Below are 18505 nucleotides of genomic sequence, written 5' to 3' on the forward strand. Positions count from 1 at the left end.
ACACTCGCACAGATTCCCTCACAGTCAGGGGGACCCAGATCCTCCCAGAACACGCTACACTCCTGGAGTCTTCCTGACAGACTGTTTCAGTCCAGCCTGGGCATGAGGAGTCATTCAGTGGCCACCTCCTGCAACCAACAGGGTCAAGAGGCTTGGCGGCACTGAAAGAGGGGCGAGGTGGCTCAGATGAGGCAGGCATGGGGTCTGCAGGGAGAGGTGGGGAGCAGGGTGTCACCTGTGGTCCACTTGAAGAAGGCCCTATCCCTTCCCCACTGTGGGTCCATTTCTCCCCCTCCTAGAACCTGGGAAAGCCACACAAACACACAGAGAGCCATACACTCAGGCAGCAGCTCTTCAAAGATGCAGCAAAGCAGGGAAACTGAGGTTGGCTTGCCTAACAAAGAGCACGAGCAAGCTGCACCCACCCACCACCTGTAGACTGATGGCATCCAGGGAGAAGGGGTGATGGTCTGCTCCTCATACGAGGGGAACAGACCTCAGTACTACTGTGAGTAATGCAACAGCGCCAGCCCCTTGGGTGCCTCTGAGGGTTTCTCCCCACGAGGCTCAGCCCGGTGGTGACGGCAGTCAAAAGCGGAAGTGGTCTGAGAGCCAGGCAGAGGCCTCCCAGGGCGGCTGGAAAGCAGGACACCCCTGTTTCCTAGGAGGCAGCCAAGCTCAGAGCCGTGCACTCCGGGGGGGAGAGGCAGCTCCCAGAGCTGCTCCCGATGTGAAGTCAGTTGTCACTTCTGTTAAAGTCATTAATTCCTAATTCCCCAATTACCTCATTAGGCGGCGGCGGGAAGAACGAGGCCGCTCCTACAGCAAATAATTATGGGAGTCAAAATTAATTTGGCAAAGTGGAGCGACGCTTTATTAGAAACGTCAAATTGCTTTTCTCTTATTTTGCTGCCGCCTCCCCACTCTCTGAGAGCTGCTAATGACGCTGCGGTGGGAGCTGATGTGTCACCAGGGGAGGAGGGGGTTTGGGGGCCGCCCCAGGGGGCTCGAGCCCTTCGAGTGCCCCGCTCACCCCTCATGTGGCTCCCACACTTCCTCCAGGGCCCCTCACCCTTTCCAGGCTCCCCATCCCAGGGCCAGCCCCGCCCGCCCCACCCTCTACAGCACCAGGCCTCGGTAACCCAGCAGAAGCCGGGTGTGTGCTTCACCACAGTACCCTGCGAAGGTGGTGGGTAACTGCTGAGAGGGGGAAAAGTAGACTCCTCCCGCTCCCTGTCCCCCTGCCCCTTCTCCTCAGCACTGGGGGGACCCTGTCCCCTAAACCCACAGGCACAGAGACAGAAGTCGTCAATGAGGCAGACACAGACCACCTGTAGATCAACTCATCCCGGGGACACTCACGGGTGATGGGGCTATCACCAGACACGGTGCTTCCTAGGGGCTGGGCAATGTCCTAAGAGCTTTATGTGCATCATCCTGAACCTCCCCAGCAGCTCCCTGTCTTCTGCCCATGCCACTACGCAGAGGAGGACACTGAGGCACGGGAGATGAGGGGACCCATGAAGACAGGGTAAGGACGTGGTGGAGCGGGGACTCAAACCCAAACATCTGCTCTGAAAGGCACACAGCCTCTCACGACTACGTGATGAGAGAGCGACTGCCCTCACTCACAGAGAAGGACCCAGAAGCACAGTCACACCTGCCACACAGGGTCAGGAGACTGAACCTGTCAGCAAACACCACAAACCGTGGCAGCAAACACCACACGGTCAAGGAATACAAATATAGAGCGACACGCCCAATCAGAGGCCACGAGACTGTCCCCCACGGGCCCCTCAAACACTCCTGGCATGATCGACACGCACCAGCCCCACGCTGTCACACTCAGTCATCGCACCATCGCACTGCCTCTCACGCGGGCGGAGACACCTGCTCACAGAGCTTCCAGCCTTCTCTGCCACACCTCCCTCTGCACCCCTTTCCTGCTCGCTTCGCTGCCTGGCCTCCCCCGCCCGGTGCCCATCAGCTGCCACTTCTCCTTCGGCTCCACTCTGCCCACAGGCCATCTCCCCTCAGGCCTCATTCCTTCACTCCTTCCAATCAGTGTCGGGTGAGGGTATGCAGCCTGGGGAGCCTAGAAAGCTGTCCTGTAAGGAAGGGCAGGAGCCCAGAGAAGCCTCTCCCCTTGCCCTCTCGCTCCCCTGAAGCTCAGGGTCCCCCAGGCAGATCCCTCCAGCACACAGAGCCTGGCCAGCCTGTTCAGCCCTCCCAGCTCAGGGTCCCGGCCAGGGTCAGCGCATGGGGTGCGGGCAGGGAAGGGAGGTGGCTGTAAGGGGCTGCACAGGTGGAAATGGAGGCAGGTCAGAGGCCCAGGGGTTAAGACAGGGGAGAGGCTTAGAGCAGAAGTGGAGCAGAGCCACCTAGAGCTTGTAGGGAAGGGTGTGGGGCAGGACCAGAGATGGAGAGGAAACAGGCAGCTTCAAGACTAGAGTTAGGATGCAAACTGTGAGGAGAGGCAGCCTGGGGGAGGCAGTGGGAGGGAGCAGAGGGCAAGGAGGGGAGCTGCACAGAGAAAAGCAGAAAAGCGGGGCTGGGAGGTCAGGGTGGAGACATGGGGTTGGGCCAAGAGGTCAGGGAGGAATGTGCAGGGCTGTGGCCAGAGAGGCTGTAGCTATGGCCATGAGGCCGGGCAAGGTGGCTGCTGCGAGGGCAAAGGTCATGGGAACGATATTCAGGGGCAGGGCAGAGGCGGGACAGGATCAAAAGGCAAGGTGAAGAAGCAAGGGTGGGCCGTCCTCCGGTGGGGAGGCCAGAGGAGCAGGACAAAGTACGGGACACAGTGGGTGGCTGACTTGGTGTTCGAGTGAGTGGGCAACAGCCCAGGGCAGTCATGAGGTGAAGGCGTCCCCGAAGGCTGCAGGAGAATGGCCTGGAAACCTGGAGGGGGGCCCTGACTACATTCAGGAAGGTCAGAGACACAGACCAGCTCAGAGCTCGGAGCTGGGCAGCCTCAGTGCATAATCGGCGGGAGAGGGGGTCCCAGGAGCAGAACTGCCAGAAGGAAACCCCAGGGGTCAGGAAACAGAGATTCTGGGGGCTCCACAGAAGGGAAAGATTTAAGGTGCTGGTCCCATGGCAGGAGGGACCGAGTGGACCTGGGGTAGGAAGGCCGGGGGGTCGGGGGTGGTAGCCCCGCTCCTTACGATGTGCAGCTGCAGGTAGTCCCCGAGGCCCGAGGCGCTGTCGACCCGCACCAGCACGGCGCTCCGCTGGTGCGTGCTGAAGCCCACGGCCAGGCGGTCCATCCTCGTGCTCGGCCGGTCATTGGGGGGCCACGTGTAGGTGATGAGCGCTCCCCCCTTCCCAAAGATGTACGTGGTTCCAGCTGCAGAGAGAAGGAAAGGGAGAGGGAGATAAGGCGTCAGGAGGGCGCGGTCAGCAAGTCCTTGGGGCTGTGCCCAGCGCCCTGAGACAACCGGTTTAGGGTACAGGGCTTCAGGTGTGAGACCCACAGCGGCCACCAGGCCCTGCCGCTCTAGGGAACAGTTGGCGGGCGGGTGCCCAGCTGGGAGCCTGTGCATGCGCACAGACAGATGTAGCTGCCTCATCAAGAATTCCAGTTTTAATTACAGCAAAACAGAGAGGTAATAGAGAGACTGACACAGAGAGAGAGGGCCTGGGGAGATGCTGCGAGGCGACAGAGATGATCACCAGGGGCAGGCAGGACCCAGAGGCCCCGCTCAACTGCTCCCAGGCCCGGCCCAGGTGACAGGTGTGAGGTGTGTGCTTCTGCAGGCTGCGCTGAGCAGGCACCAAGGCAAAGGAGTCCCAGGCGATGGCGCAAGGAGAAGCAGGGGCTGTGTTCGGCTCTGACTCACAGCCCGCAGGCTGGCGCCCCTCCAACACCTGCCCCCCACCCCCTCCCAAGCCCCTGCAAAGCCTGGTCCCAGTTTGCCTGGACTCCCTGCTTCCACTCCCAACTAGGGGGCTGCCTGGGTGCCAAAACATGGGGTCCTGGAGCCCTGCCCAGAAAAAAAGAGACAGACAAGGGGGTGGGGGGAGGGAGAGATTGACAGCCAGAGGAGGAAGGAGGCAGAGAGACAGATGGACAGAGAGGGACAGAGAGGGGTGTAGGTGAGAGAAAGCAGGAGGTTGGGAGCCAGAGATGGTGAAGGGAACCCTCTCCCACCCCTCCCCCACCCCACCCTCTCTCCCCCTCTGTCTCCTCTTTGCCATCCGGCTGCCGGGGGCGGGGTGTGAGGTCCCTAACGATCTCAGCCCCAAAATAAACCCCATTAGTCCCCACGTTCCCTCCTGCGGCTGCCTGGGCTCCCTGGGGGTGGAGGGGTGGGGGCAGACTTATGGCGGAGGTGGGGGTGGGGGACCGGTCACCCAGCTGCTGGCAAAGGAGCTCTGTCTGGGAGGCCTAGAGGACCCCAGGCTCTGGGGCCTTCAGAGAAGGGAAGACAACAATCTTGCATTCTTTAGAACATAAATGGAGCAGATGAGATTCATAAAATGCTTAATTAAATAATTAGCCACTAACGACTCCTCTCAAAGCACTTCTTGGGGGAGAGGGGTTCATGGGAGGACTTATCCAGAGAGAAAAGAGAGACAGATGGGCCTGAGGGGAAAAGCCTGGAGTAGACTGGGAGAAAAGTGTGGCTGTGGGGTGGGAGAGCTTTGGATGGGCTAGAAGGTCCCAGGTCAAGGAGGGTCTGGGGTATTTCCAGAGCAACCTGCTCTGCCAAAATAGCAGCCCAGTGAGTAACACTAAGGCCACCCCTCTCACACATCTTGGGGTCTCTCACCTCAGGGACTAGGAGTCCTGTTTGGGCAATATGGGACCAGGGATCTCTATCCTAGGAAGCTCCTAGGCCTTCAAAAGGAGAGGGGGACCCCTGAGTGCCTTGGAGGGAGGCACCTTCTGCAGGCCCAGGAGAAGCCAAGGAGACAAGGGAAGGCTGTGTGTGTTCTGGGTCCCAGAGAGGCAGTGAGGCCAGAGGTGTGGGGAGGGGGGAGGGGGGCGGAGGGGAGCAGGAGCTGTTACCCTGAGCACCTTCATCTGTGCAGGGCCAGAGGGGAAGATGACTCCCAGGGGGCCAGGCTGGGGAAGGAACCACCAGGGTGTCAGTTAACTGAAGTCTGCCACACCACAGTTGCAGGAAAGCACCCCCAGCAGACAGAGGAAGCTGGGCCCTGCCCCTCCCGACTCAGGTATCCTTCCCCTCTGAGGGCCTCCCTGGTGAGATCTGAAATCTCAAGATGGGGCCCCAAGATCAGGGGGGAGAATCCGATCGGGGCATGAGCCACACCCCCGGCCTCCGGCAGTCACTGCCTGGACAGGACAGGGCAGGGCCTGAGGGCTAGGAGCAGGTTAGGCCTCAGCCGGCAACCTTCTCTCCACTCCCAACACTGCAGCACTCTGGAAAATCGGCTGTTTCCATGGTAACCGAAATACCCAGGGTCCTCCCTTCCCCCTCTCCTCACTCACAAGCTGCACGTCCAAATTTGGGGGGTGAAGAGGGCCAGGGGAGCTGAGATGCTGACCCTCCTGCACACACACCCCTCCCTGCCTCCTGGCCTATGGGCCTCTTCACCCCTGGTTCCAGGGCCTCCCAGTCAAATGCAGAAGGGGCTTACTGGGTCTCTTGGTCCTTCAACCAACAAAGGAAAACTCCATCTACCTGGAGCCTCCCAAACCCCCCAGGTCTCGGGAAAAGGAGACCCTTTCTCCTCACTTTCCCATCCCAGAAACCCAGACAGCACATCACCCTGAGCCCGGAGAGGAGGTGAGAAGCGAGCCGCCCCCCATCTCCATGCCCATAGAGCAGTGAGGCAGGAGGGATCAGAGGCCGCAACCCCGGGCCCGGTGGCCGACGCGTCCCCAGTGACGCACCCACAGACCCCACACCCACACACAGGCCACGCCGCAGCCAGCTGCACACAAAGACCCAGTGTGGAGAGGCAGATCCCGACAGGAGACAGCCGGGAAACATGGCGGTAAACGCACAAAGACTGGCAGGCTGCGAGGGCAGCGGCTGGCACCGCGAGGACCGGACGGGCGCACGCCTCCCCGCCCCCGAGGCCCACGGCGCACGGGCCGCCCGCCGACCCCGCCAAACCCAGTCCCCAGCCCGCGCCCCCGCTCGGCCGGGCCTCCCCCGGGATTCACTACCCCGCGGCTCTCCCACTGCCGCCAGTTTATTACGCGGGGAGGGACTGTAAAAGCCTAAAGGCGTTTATTACACGGTGGGGGATCCGGTGGAGAGACACTTCTTGGGCCGAAGAGGTGAAGGATGAATGGTTTATTGGGCTGGGGCGGCAGTGATTACCCCGGGGAGGCATTTCTCTCCCCGGCCCCCCGACTCCCGCCCTCTGGGCAGCGGGCTGGGGGAGGGGCGGACGCGGGCGGGGGGCGGGGCTCCGCCCGGTCCCTCCCCTTCCCTCCCCGCTGCGCTCCGGAGGCGCGTCCCGCCTCTCGCCCCGCCAGCCGTCCTAGGCCCCGGCCACCCGACACCCCGGGTCGCGGGGGAAGGCACACTGGAGCCCAGGACACCAAACCACAGCTAGAACCTCTGACGGGCTCCCGAAAGGGCTCCGGAGAAGAAGGGGGCCTACGCCAAGGCCCATTATGTTGCCCAAGGGTGGTCCAGACCCACTGTTCTTGACCTCCCCAGGAAAATACTACTGAGCTACATGACAGATAACACTGTGGGGTGGCAGGGTGGGGAGCACCCCTGAAGCCCAAGGCAAGACTGCCTCTGGCCAGACACAAAATGCACAGGCCTAAGTGGCCACCACCCAAAGGCCCAGGCCTGGAACCTTCTGCCCACACCCAGCATGGTCCCCTCTATGCATCCTGGACCCAGACATTCACTGGTCCAGTAAAACACTAAATGATCAAGAATCTTCTGTACAATTCCCACAAACCTGCATTCTAGAGGGGAAAAAAAAAACCCAACCAACCATTAATAATGGTTAGCTAATCCAGACCCAAACAAAATAATCATCCCATGTGAAAAGCCACCCATGCAGTGCTACCCCTGTGGTTAAAACTACATGTGCAGACCCTCTGCCTCATCAGAAGCCATGACAGAAACCTTCTGGTAGATCTAGAATCACGAGAGGATAAAACATCCTCCACAATCCAGAAAGGTTGCAGGCCTGAGTGCCCAGAGCCCACACACACCAGCTCTTTGTAGACAGACCCTCACTACCCCCCAGTGGGGGTTCCTCCCCAGATCCAGAGCCCTGGGCTCAGCTCTCTCTTGATCCCAGAACAATATCTTCTCAATTCTTAAGCTCATTCCTTGCCATAAAACATTCAGTCAGACATCCAAGTGAACACACCCATAACAAGAATCAAAATAAATGCCAGGTCCCTTTATAAGCTGGAGTGATGAATACAGAACCCCTGGAGGCTCCTGACTCAGAAACGAACTGGAATTGACCCCTCTATTCCTGGCCTCAGAGGGTATAGGAAATGAAGGTCAGGGGTGGCGAGGCACGTTAAGGGCTCTGAAAGCAGAATCAGGGTCAAGGATCAGAAGTGTCTCCCCCGCCCCGGGCCATTTTTAGGACCCAGGTGTTCTGGTCCTCCCCAGCCCAGACTGACTCCAGGTGCAGGCATGTCTGGCAGGTCGGTAAGGGGTATTATGTAACAGGAGGGGTTGGGGGTGGGAAGTGAAATGGAGGAAAGAGTGAAGAGAAGGAGGGAAGGAAGCAAGGAGAAAGGCAAGAGCGCATGAGAAGGGAAGTGGAGATGCAGGTGCAGAAAGAGCAGCTCCTCACTGTGGGGAAGCCCAGCAAGGAAAGGTGTCCTCTGGCCTGGATGGGTCTCCCAAGCTGGCTCTGCCTCTTGCCAAGCCTAGGTCCCAGCAGAAGCTGGCCCCTGGACCTCGCCCCACAGTGGAGGTGTGCAGAGGTGGGGTTCGGCCATGGCCGCTGGCCTCTTCCTCCTCTTCTCTCTGTCCTTGGGCCCTCCTCCTTCCTCTCACTTGCCTGACCCTTCATGGCCTCCTCCACTCAGTCTCCCCATCCCCTCCCCTCACTGCCCTGCAGTGCCCTCCAGCTCCCCTGCTTCCAAGGGGCCCTCCAGTTCCTCTGCTTCCAGGGGGCCCTGGGCAGCCCATGGCCCTCTTTGGGCTGTTTCTCTCCTCCGCACAAGGGGGTGACTGCCTCTGAGGCATCCCAATGCCAGCATTCCATAGGATCCCACCCCCGACACCCCCCAAGTTCTTTCCTCCATTGTCTCTCCCTTCCTTCCCCAGCTCTTTGCACCCTGACACCAGCTCCTTCACTGAACCTTCCTCTGGCACTTCAGTTCCAATCTGCCCAGTTCCCCTGGGCCAGCCCCCCTCCATCCCTTGCCTCTTTGACCTCCTCTCCTTGTCACCCCACAGAGATCTTCCCTGATGGCCTTTCTTCTTTCATCCTTTACTGCCTCTCCTCATTGCTCAGAAAGACCATGTCCTATCTGGGTCTCTCTAGGGACTGAGCCTCAATGGACCTGTAGGGGACAATAAAGAGGATGGAGAAAGGAAAGGAGGGCCAGATTGCTCGTGGTGAGAACAGGGGAGTTAAAATCAGGAGCAGGGGTGTGGGGGGCGGTGAGTGCAGGAGAAGAGCCTGGAGAGCATGGCGTGGAGATGACCCCAGCTGGGACAGAGGTTAGCCAGGAACACTCTGCTGGGCAAGAAGAAGAAAGGAATGAGAAAGGATGTTGGATGAGGCTGCTCCTGGGAACTGGATGAAGAGAAAGCAGAGGCATGAAAAAGATAAAGATAATCTAAGAAAAAAAGAGGAAGGGGGAGAGAAAAGAGGCGGAAAGCTTGAAAGTGGTATGGGGAACAAAGATTGGGAAGCAAGAAAGGACAGGTGAAGAACAGTGATGAGGAGGAAGAGATGCGTGCAGAAATGGGGACCATGAGGGCACAGATGGGAAGTGAAGATACGGGCATGAAAGATGAGGAAGGGACAAAAAGGGAGTCAAGAAAATGAGAGCGGATGGATGGGTAGAAACGGAAGTGACACAGAAATTAGAGACAGCAATTAGGTACAGAGTGTGAACTGGTGAAGGCACAGGGATGGAAGCATGGGGATGTCAGAGTGCCAGGACGGAAGGCAACAGAGGCACAGAGAGGGAAGTGATGGGAGGACAGGTATAGGAGGTGATGAGAGCACAGCAATGAGAAGTACAGAATGGCAAGTGTTGGAGGGCTGAGATGGGGACCAAAGATGGAAGGTGATGAAGTATACGGATGGGAAGCAATGGAGGTACGGAGGTGGGAGATGATGTACCATATGGGAGGTGAGACAGGCATAGAAATGGAGGTGATGGTGGTACCCTGTGGGAACTGATGACAAGGTACAGAGATGGGAGGTAATGTGGAGAACAGAGAAGGAAGTGGACTAAAATGGGAGGTGATGGGATCTCTGGGACAGCAGGTAACAGGAGCTTTGAGATGAAATGTGAAGGAGAGACTGAGATGGGAAATATGGGACCTGACATGGAGATGAAATAAAATGTGAAGAGGGAGAGACCCAGGAGGCCTGGGATTGGAAGTCATGGGGACTCAGTAATGGGAAGTGTTGGGGGCACAGAGAATACAGAAGACAGAGATAGAAGGCAGCAGGTACAGAGATGGGAGGAGGGGCTTGCGGTGAATCTTAGGGGTCTAAGGCAAGAAGTGGTGAAGGGACTGGGCTGGGAGGTAAAAAAAAAAGGCAGAAACCAGAAGTGCTAGAGGTCAGAAACGAAAGGTGATGGGGTCTGAGAGGGAAGGCGAAGTCAATGCTGACAAGAAAGGTTATGGCAGGGGGGAGACACCGAGCTAAGCGGTGACAGTGTAAAGTGGGAGAGGACTGACTGGAGAGGCGATGGGCAGACTGGGGTGGGGGACAGAAATTCAAACAGTGGGGGGTGGGAGATGCGAGGGTCAGAGGTGGAGCTACGGCAGAAATGAAGAGATATGGAGAGGAAAAACCAGAGGTGAAGGGATGAGGCTGGGAAAGGATGGGACAGTGGAGCAAGCTGATTGCTTGGGAGGCGGTGGAAGGACAGGAATGGGGGAAAGACAGGACAGGGGCTGCAGGAACAGAGGTGAAATCGCCAGATACAAGGAGGTGGAAGAGGCGGTGATGGGACACATCTGAGGAGGGGTGATAGATGGGACGGAGGTGAGAGGTTGGTGGGGGACCGACAAGGAGATAATGGGCACGGAGAGGCTGGGCCAGGAAGGTGACAGTGGCCGAGGAGGAGGGAAGCCAGATGGAGGAATGATAAGGGGCAGGGATGGAGCTGGTGAAGACGAAGAGAAACGGGGAAGGGAGAGCAGGGCAGAGCGGATGAACGGCCAGATAGGGAGGGGGTGAGGGGGCCTACACAGAAGGGTGGTAACACCCCGGAGACAGGGATTCGGAGGTGAAGGGGAGGCAAGCAACGAAAGTGAAGAGAGATGAGGGGTAAACGGACGGGGTGAGGGGATGCTGCTGGAGAGGAGAGGGTGGGGCTGAGGTGCTGGTGGAGCCCAAGATGGGAGGTGAGGGGGCGCGGGCCCGCAGAGCGGAGGGGCCGGGCCTCGGCGCGCACCGGCTGGGGTGCGGCCCGTGGGGGCCAGGGCCGCGCGCAAGGGAGGCCCCGGGAGCCGGCCGGCCGGCTGGTATCGGCAGCGCCACTTACCGTGCCCGCCGCGGGTGAGGAAGGGCATGCGGTTGATGGCGATGGGCACGGTGCCGTGCTTGCTGTGGAAGTGGTGGACGTGGTGGGTGGTGCTGAGGCTGGAGGAGACCCGGGCCCCCTCGGCCGCCCCCAACAGCAGCAGCAGCAGCAGCAGCAGTAGCGGCAGCAGAGGTGGCGGCGGCGGCGGCGGCAGGGGCCCGGCCAGGGAGGGGGGGCGGCGCGGGCACCCCCCCAGCCCGCTCCCCCCGGGGGGCATTTCGGCCCGGGGGCGGCACCCTCACAGCCCCATGGCCGGGGGCGGGGACGCGGGACCGAGTAGCCCCGCGAAGCCCCCCTCCGGCTCCGAGCCCCGGGAGGGGGGTAGGGGGATGAAAAGAAGGAAAATCAGAGCCCAAGCCTCGGTCCGGAGCCAATGAAATCAAGTGGATCCCGCCGGGGAATCCGGGGTCCGCGGAGCGGCAACGCCAAGGTCCAGGACGCCTGGGTCCATCGCGAGGAGCTAAGGGTCCCCCCGCATCCTGGCGGGGTCGGAGCGGCACAGAGGGCCGTCAGAAACCCGGGGGAGCGCCCGGGGGAGGGGGCATGGTGCCGGGTGGAGAGATAGGGGAGGCGCGGGGGCCAAGCAGGGAGGGGAGAGCGGGGAAATCCTGCGGAAAAACCGAGCCGGGGAGGGGGGACTGGAGGAGAGAAGCAGGAGACCGATGGAGACTAGGGCCCGCCGCGCCGCGGCTGCCGCTGCCGCCCGACGGAGGCCGGGGGGGAAGGAGGGAGCGGCCGGGGGGGGGGCGGGGCGGGAGAAGGGGGAAGGAAAGCAAATCCGGGTGAGGGGGGAATGAGGGGAGAGGAGAGGAGGGGAGCGGGGCTGAGCGGAGGGAAGGCGCGAGCCTGCGAGATTCCGGCGGAGAGATGGAGGCAGCGGAGTGTTGCTGCAGAGGCTGAGAGGGCTGGAAGGGAGAGGGAGGGAGAGAGGAGGGGTGGAGAGGGGAGGGGAGGGGGAGCGCGGGCGGAGGAGGGGGCAGGGCGGAGGGACCCGAGCGGCTCCCGATCTGCGGGCGGCGCTGGGCAGCTTCGCCGCGCGGCACCTGGCTAGCCGGCTCGGCGCTCGCCTCTCCTCTGCGAGCGCCCCACCCCTCCCCCACGCCCGGGTGCGCGCACCCCTCCCGCTCCCTCCGGAGAAGGGGCCCTGCTGAATAATTGAACAGAACTGAGGCTTAGCCGGAGAGGCCGCTCTCTTCCACCTCCTCCCACCACCCCCCACCCCCGGCCCGGACGAGCCCCAATAGTGCTCGCTGGCCCAGTGCGCAGAGATGTGGCTACCACCACCTCTGCACGCACCCCTCGGAACACACGTGCACGCTAGGATGTGGACGGGCTCGGGTATGGAGACACCCACGTGCCCATACAGGCACCAGTGCGCGCGCACGCACACAGGCTCAGACACAGACATTGCATACATGTGCTCCCAGACACCCGGCACACGAACTCACACCCAACCGAGTGTGTACACATGCTCACACATATACGTGTTTGGTCACAGGCAATGAATGAACAGCCAGCGTACACACGGACACCCCCCCTCCAGGTCACCCTCCAAGAACAGGGTCACCCATATGCAAACAATGCACCCGGAGCCTCAGAGGTGCTCAGAGTTAAGACACCACACACACAGTCCCTCCACACCTGCTCAGACGGGTGCTTCCCTCCCCGCGGCAACCCTCCTGAACACCTCCAATCCTTCCAGTCCACTTCCTCTGCCCCTCCCCCCATATGCCAACCTCCCCCTCTTGGGTGGGGAGGGGGCGATTCCGGGATAACTATCCACTGAGTGTTCCACTTGGGACAAAACCCTTTCTGAGCCACTTATGTCCTGCTGAGGAAGCCATTCTCCTTCTAGGGGGCCCCTCCACTGAGACCTGCCCCTCAGACTTTGGGGCACTTCTGGGAAGTAAGAGCAAGGAGGCTTTCATCCCTTCGTCTGGATGCCACCTCTGCACTGACATCAACCTGAGTTCTGCTTGGACGGGGTCTTGCTGGGGGCAGCAGTGGGGGTGTGGGGGTGTGGGGAGGCCAAACATAGATGAGGAAGAGAGGGAGGGAGGGAATGATGGACCTGGAAGGAGACAGACAAGGAGAGGTGAAGAAAGGGCAAAAGGAAGGGGCTGTGAAAGGGGAGGGGGGGCAGGGCAGGGGCTGGCTCCTGCTTATTATCCAGCATTCCGTTTTGGAGCAAAACCTGTCACCAGGAGCCCCGAAAGAGCTGCCCCCAGCGCCTGGATGTAGTCAGGACCCGAGACAGCTCCTCTGCCCCAGCTGCCACCTTCCCCAACTTATTAGATGCCAATGCCCCATTTGGTCCCCAGCCTTTCAGAGGGAAGAAAGGGGTCCTCAGAGGCACCCAGAAAGAAGTGTCCAGGTGGTGTGTGGCCCCATGAGGGAGGAGAGTTTGCAAGCTAGGGAGCACGGCTTCCTGCCCTCTTTTCCTGTGCCCGCTCTTGGCCCTGGCTCTGGGATAGAGACTGACAGAGCTCTGAGCAGGCAGAAAATGTATGGTCCCGGAGGGAGGGAGGGAGGAGCCGGTGGCGAGAGGAGAGGAAGGGAAACCGCCTAGAGGCCAATCAATACTAGTGAGTGGGAAGTGGAGAGAGCCGGAGGGGTGACACTGGTGAGCGAGGTGGGGAGAGAGAGGGTAAAAAAGAAGGGAGAGACAGAGGTGTGCAGGAGATCAATAGAGGCTGCGGAGACCAGCAGAGCGGCTAGGGAGATGAGAAACAGACAGGGGCAGAGATGGGGAAGAACCCACTGCCTGGGAGAGCCCGCGGACAGGCTCCGGGAGGTGGAGCTGGAGCTGCCCAGGGAAGCGCTGTCCAGACCTCAGCCCTGGGGCTTCAGGCCCTGCCAGGAAGCAGGCCTCCGTCCAGCTTCCTTCCTCTCTCATTTCATATTCTCTTTTTTTATTTTCTCTCCGCTTTCCTTTCTCTCATCCTGACAATGACTTCTCTCCCTCTGATCTCCTGCCTTCCCAGAGCAGACTCCTGAGCCTCACAATGGTGCCTTCACCCCCAGGAGGAATCCCCATGTTCCAGAAGGAGAAACTGAGGCCACACGTAGGGAAAGGCTGTCCTGAAGGTCGACTCCTCCTCATCCCAGTCTTTTCATCACCAGACAGCTCCACACCCCAGGCCCAACCCTCTGAGAATACCTGGGCCATCTCCACCCCCTCCATCTCTTCAGGCACAAGGGCCCTCAATGCCCAGGGTGCCTCCAGGGCTATCACACTTGGGGTGAAGCAGACAGGCATCTGGGCCAGGTTCCTACTTGACCTTGTGTATCAGTGGAGCCCCCAGAAGACCCATCATAGAGACAGCACAAGCATCAAACAGCCAAGCCTGGAGAATCAGGAGGAGGCACAACTTCAAGAGAAAAGAGGTTGAGGTCTCAAAGGCACCCCCAGGGCCAGTGTTCAGAGGCTCCCAGATTGCACCCACCTTGTCTTTACCTCCAAGGCTCTGCTCGGGCTCTGCCACCATTCACACAGATCAGTGCTCGGGGACAGTCACACTTCCCAAGAGGCCCCTGTTCCCCAGCCCCAACTCTCCCTGCCACCCACCTGCCTGGAACCCAGGAAAGTTGTTCCACTCTCTCTTCCCAACCCTGCTGAAAGATGGCTTGACTCCCTAAACCCACATCCATCTCTCCACTCCCTCCCCAAAGGCTCCATCATGTGGGAGTGCAGTAGTGAAGATGGGCAGCGCTCTTCTCCATCCTGACCCCCTGAGGCCATGGCAAGAAATGCCCACCATCTGTGGGCACCACCTCCACCTCCACCACCCCGGGACTAAACCTTAAGAACACCCAGGTTCCAGCCGCACCCCGCCCCCAGCGCCCTGTGATTAAGGGCATGGATGTGCCTGTTACTGAGGCCTCAGTGTCCTTAGCAACTAAATCAGATGGCTGGTCTCCATCTTACTGTCTTCTCTGAGAACAAATTAAAAGGACTTTGTAAGCCGTGAAACACGAAACAGTCAGTAGGGATAGTTACTATTAAACAGCAAAGTTACCACCATCCCCAGATCGCCTGCGCAAAGCGGGAATGAGCTGGAGAGAAAGAGGCCCGGCCCCAGCCCCGTCCTTATTCCCTGATAGGCAGGACTGGAGCGGCCCTGAACTGGCCGGCGTCTGTGGGCTTTGGCAGGTACAGAGAGTGGCAGGCTGGACAGGAAGAATCCTGTAGGACCGGACAGGATGTGGAGGTACCCAGGGACAGGCCCGCCTCAGAACACCAGAACACTCATGGAGATGGAGGGAACGCTCATGGAGAGGGAGGGGGCATTCTTACAGAGAAGGAAAAATCAAGAGCCCAATCCCAGAAACCAGTCGGTTATGCATCCCTTAAGAAACTCAGGACTCTGCCCGATGACTAAGGCTCCACAGTGTGGCATGGAGGCAAAGGCACTGACCCCTGTTCTCAGCCCAGATCTGCTATTCACTCTGGAAATCCACCGACTCCTCCAGGCCTCAGGGTCCATGTTTGCGAAGTGAAGTGCGTGTGTCTTTTTTCAGGCAGCTGGCGTGTCGTGTCCCTGGTCTCTCAGCCCAGCACCCCCAAGGAAGACCATTCAGGTGACACCTAAAGAGGCCACAGGCTGCCCAACCTGCCCCTCAAGCAGGAGGTTGTCTCTCCCTCATGCCTGCCCCACTGCCCTCTCTCAGCCAAGCGCTAACCAGCTGCCGGCCACCGACCATGCGGGACTGGAAACTGCTGCTGAAGCCCTCTCTGGGAAGGGACCTCAAACAATATGCAAGTTGGCAGCAGATGCCCAGCCAGGGAGGAGAAGAAGTAGGTGAGGACACGAGGGAGTGTCCTTGTGGATCCAAGGGACACCCTGCAGCTGGGTGGGACTACACCATGGCTGGCCTCCAGGGAAGCTAGCTGTCCAGAGACCTGGCCTCCTGGGAGTCTCCTGAGCCTGTCTTCTGGGGGTGTAGTCCTATTCTGGCCAGGAAATAATGGGTTTCCACTGCACACTTCAAAGACACCAGGGGCAAGGGGGTACAGGTCAGCAACCGCCCCACCGGTCCTGTGCGACAGAGGTACGACACGTGAGACCACGGCCAGCGTCAGGACAGTGACAGAGGCTGACACGTCTTTGGCGAGGGGGGAGGGGAGCAGTGTCCCACCAGCTCAGAAGAAGAGGAGAGGCTGTCTAGCAACCATCAGCCCTGACATGCAGGTGTCAGGAGTCCTGCAAAGGCCCGAGAGGGGATTCCAGGAGGCAACAGCAGCCAGTAGCTCCCCTCCATCTTGCTCATGACAAGAAGGGACGGGAAGGAAGCAAGCAGCATGGCTCTGAGAGACCCTCCCTCCTCCCGGGGCCTCCCCCCAACACCCCCATCCCTCCCAGTCCTGCACTCACGGTCATTGCAGATGGGGCCTCCATAGGAGGTCATGGTGCAGTCGCAGGTAAAGCCATCCCACTGCTGTAAGCAGACGCCCTGGTTGGCACAAGACTCTTCGGTGCAGGTGGTGCTGGGGCCTGGAAGAGGCAGGAAGAGGGAACACCCCCTGCTCAGCCAAGCCCCCTCCCGCCCCAGGAGTTACGGAAGCTTCGGGACCAGGCCAGAAGCCCTCCCTCACTTCTGCCAGGCAGGAAGGGCCAAGAATTCATGGGGGTGGGAGTGGGGGAGTTCAATGACAGCTGGTCTTGGCAGGAGGCAGCAGGGAGGGCAAGTGACCTGACTCTCCCCACACCCTGTCCCAGCGCAGCGGCAGCAGGCTCCATCGAGGCCACTCAGCCCCCCAGTCTGCCTGCACCCCACAGGGTCACACCTAACTCCTGCACCCACACTCACCGTCACAGCCCCTCTCCACCTGCCCGATGCGGTGCAGGGCGTCGGCGATGAGGTCAGGGAGGCGCCCATTGAGGTCCACCGAAGCCAGGCAGCCCTGAAAGCCATCCCGAGAGGCCACCAGCTTGGGCAGGCTGTTGAACATGTTCTTGCTCAGACCGCCAATGTACAGCTCCCCTGTAAAGGGAGTGGGGTCAGAGCTCGGATCCCAGTCCCCAGATCCCCAGGTCCCTCCCAGGACATCAGCCTCCAGTGTCGGGTCCCGCAGCCCCACACGGTCTCATCCGGACTCCAGCTTCCTCTCTGAGGGGCAGATGCCCACCCCCACCCTTCCTTCTTCCTTCTCCACTTCGCCATCTGTCTGCTCTCCTCCCAGAGACACCCAGATGCCCAGGGAGGGGAGAGGGAAGCAGCTGGAGGAACCTGCTCCGTGCTCTCTCCCACACATCTGATGCCAGTTCCGGCCCGTAATCAGGGCCTTTCATAGTTGTGCAGCCCGGTCCCTTCCACCCTCGCTCCCTCCCTTCCAAAGTCTCCCATCCCCAGAACTCCTCCAGGCCTCTGCCAGGCTCTCCCAACTCTGGGTTTTCTGCTGGGTGTTCTAAGCCCGGTACCTTCCAACAGCTAGTGCTTAGACTGGGGATTCTGGGTGACACCGGCAAGAAGTCCTCCTCAGGGACACTGGTCCTCCACATCACTGCCTGGCCGCAAGGACCTCAACTCCCTGGAAGTCCTGGCCGGCCCATGGCAGAGCTCCAGCAAAACATGATGGGTCAACCCTGCTGCCCCTGCTGGGAACTCAGTGCAAACCAAGACCAGCCCAGACCACCCCTGGGTTTGCTGCCACTGCGAATTTCTTGAGACACATCGCCCCCTTCTGGCAGCAGGGAGAACTGGCAGCACTATGCATGCCATCCGTTCCAGGGGCTTCCTCCGTGGCTCAGAGGTAAAGAATCTGCCTGCCACACAGGAGACCCACAAGATGCAGGTTTGATCCCTGGATGGGGAAGATCCCCTGGAGGAGGAAATGGCAACCCACTCCAGTATTCTTGTCTGAAAAACCCCATGGACAGAGGAGCCTGGAGGGCTACAGTCCAAAGGGTCGCCAAGAGTTGTACCCAACTGAATGTCTGAGCACCAGCTCAGGATCTGACCAAGCTTCTGGTTCCAACTCCATGGCGCACTCACTCTGTGACCTCAGGCAAATCACATAGCTTCTTGGAGCTTCCACTACTGCCTCCTCAAGAGGAGGGTGGATTCCAGAGTCTCTAGGAACCCTCCCCACGCTCGGACAGTCTGAGTCACAGTGACACCAGGGATCCCTAAGGGACTGGGGGCTGCTCTGGGCGTGTGAGAGTGGCTCACATTGCCCCAGTGGGCTCTGGAGAAGCCACAGGCCTCGTCCTCATTCCTGTTGTTCCAACTCCCTGGATCTCTACACTCATCCCCCTCTTCTCCCCTCTCTGACGCACCACTGTTCTAGGGGCAGGCAGTGATGGCCCCACTAACTGCTAAAGAAGCCCCGGGGAATGGAGGACCCTCGTATGATGCTGACCCCACCAGGGAGGCCTGGGTCCAAACCAGTGCCCAGACTAGTCCCGCCAGTGCCCAAGGAATACGACCAGGGCAGCACCTGGGGACCTGGAGACTGTTCCTCCTTCCTCCCCTCATCACAGCCCCCTCCCAGCCCAGCAGGGACACTGCTCTCTCTCCGGCCCCCAGCATGGCAGACTTCTCAACCCTGGAGGGCCAAGAGGTCTTCAGAAGGCCCGGCTGCCTTCTCCTAGCTCTAGGGTGAGGCCACCAAACTCCCTGTGAGACACATCCTGCAGGCAGGCTTTCAGTGTCGAGAGGGCAGCCTCGCAGGAGAGCTGAGCAGAACTTTGACGGGAAGATGTCAGGCTAGACACACTGGAAAATGGGAAAGAGCGAGGGAAACCTTGGACAGGGGCGGGACAGAATCACGCAAGAGAAAGAGCATCCCAGGCCGGGGGTGATCTTGCTGTAGCCAAG

General features: G+C 60.0%; 1 protein-coding gene across 16 annotated transcripts in view; it reads right to left on the bottom strand.

Moving 5' to 3' along the window:
* The window catches only part of NRXN2 (neurexin 2), a 110458-nt gene that overhangs the window by 25696 nt on the left and 66257 nt on the right, over positions 1–18505 (bottom strand). For 12 of the 16 annotated variants that reach the window (XM_044943663.2, XM_044943675.2, XM_044943664.2 and 9 more), the window contains 3 exons: positions 16496–16669; positions 16060–16179; positions 3165–3346 (listed from right to left, as the gene is read on the bottom strand). In XM_044943663.2, coding sequence (XP_044799598.2) covers positions 3165–3346; positions 16060–16179; positions 16496–16669 — 476 coding nt within the window. Of the gene's footprint in view, positions 1–3164; positions 3347–10645; positions 11622–16059; positions 16180–16495; positions 16670–18505 lie in introns of those variants that run through there. The other 4 variants (XM_044943674.2, XM_044943672.2, XM_044943673.2 and 1 more) reach the window with 4 other exon arrangements.

This window comes from Bubalus bubalis, chromosome 5 (genome assembly GCF_019923935.1).
Source record: "Bubalus bubalis isolate 160015118507 breed Murrah chromosome 5, NDDB_SH_1, whole genome shotgun sequence".
NCBI classification, from domain to species: domain Eukaryota; kingdom Metazoa; phylum Chordata; class Mammalia; order Artiodactyla; family Bovidae; genus Bubalus; species Bubalus bubalis.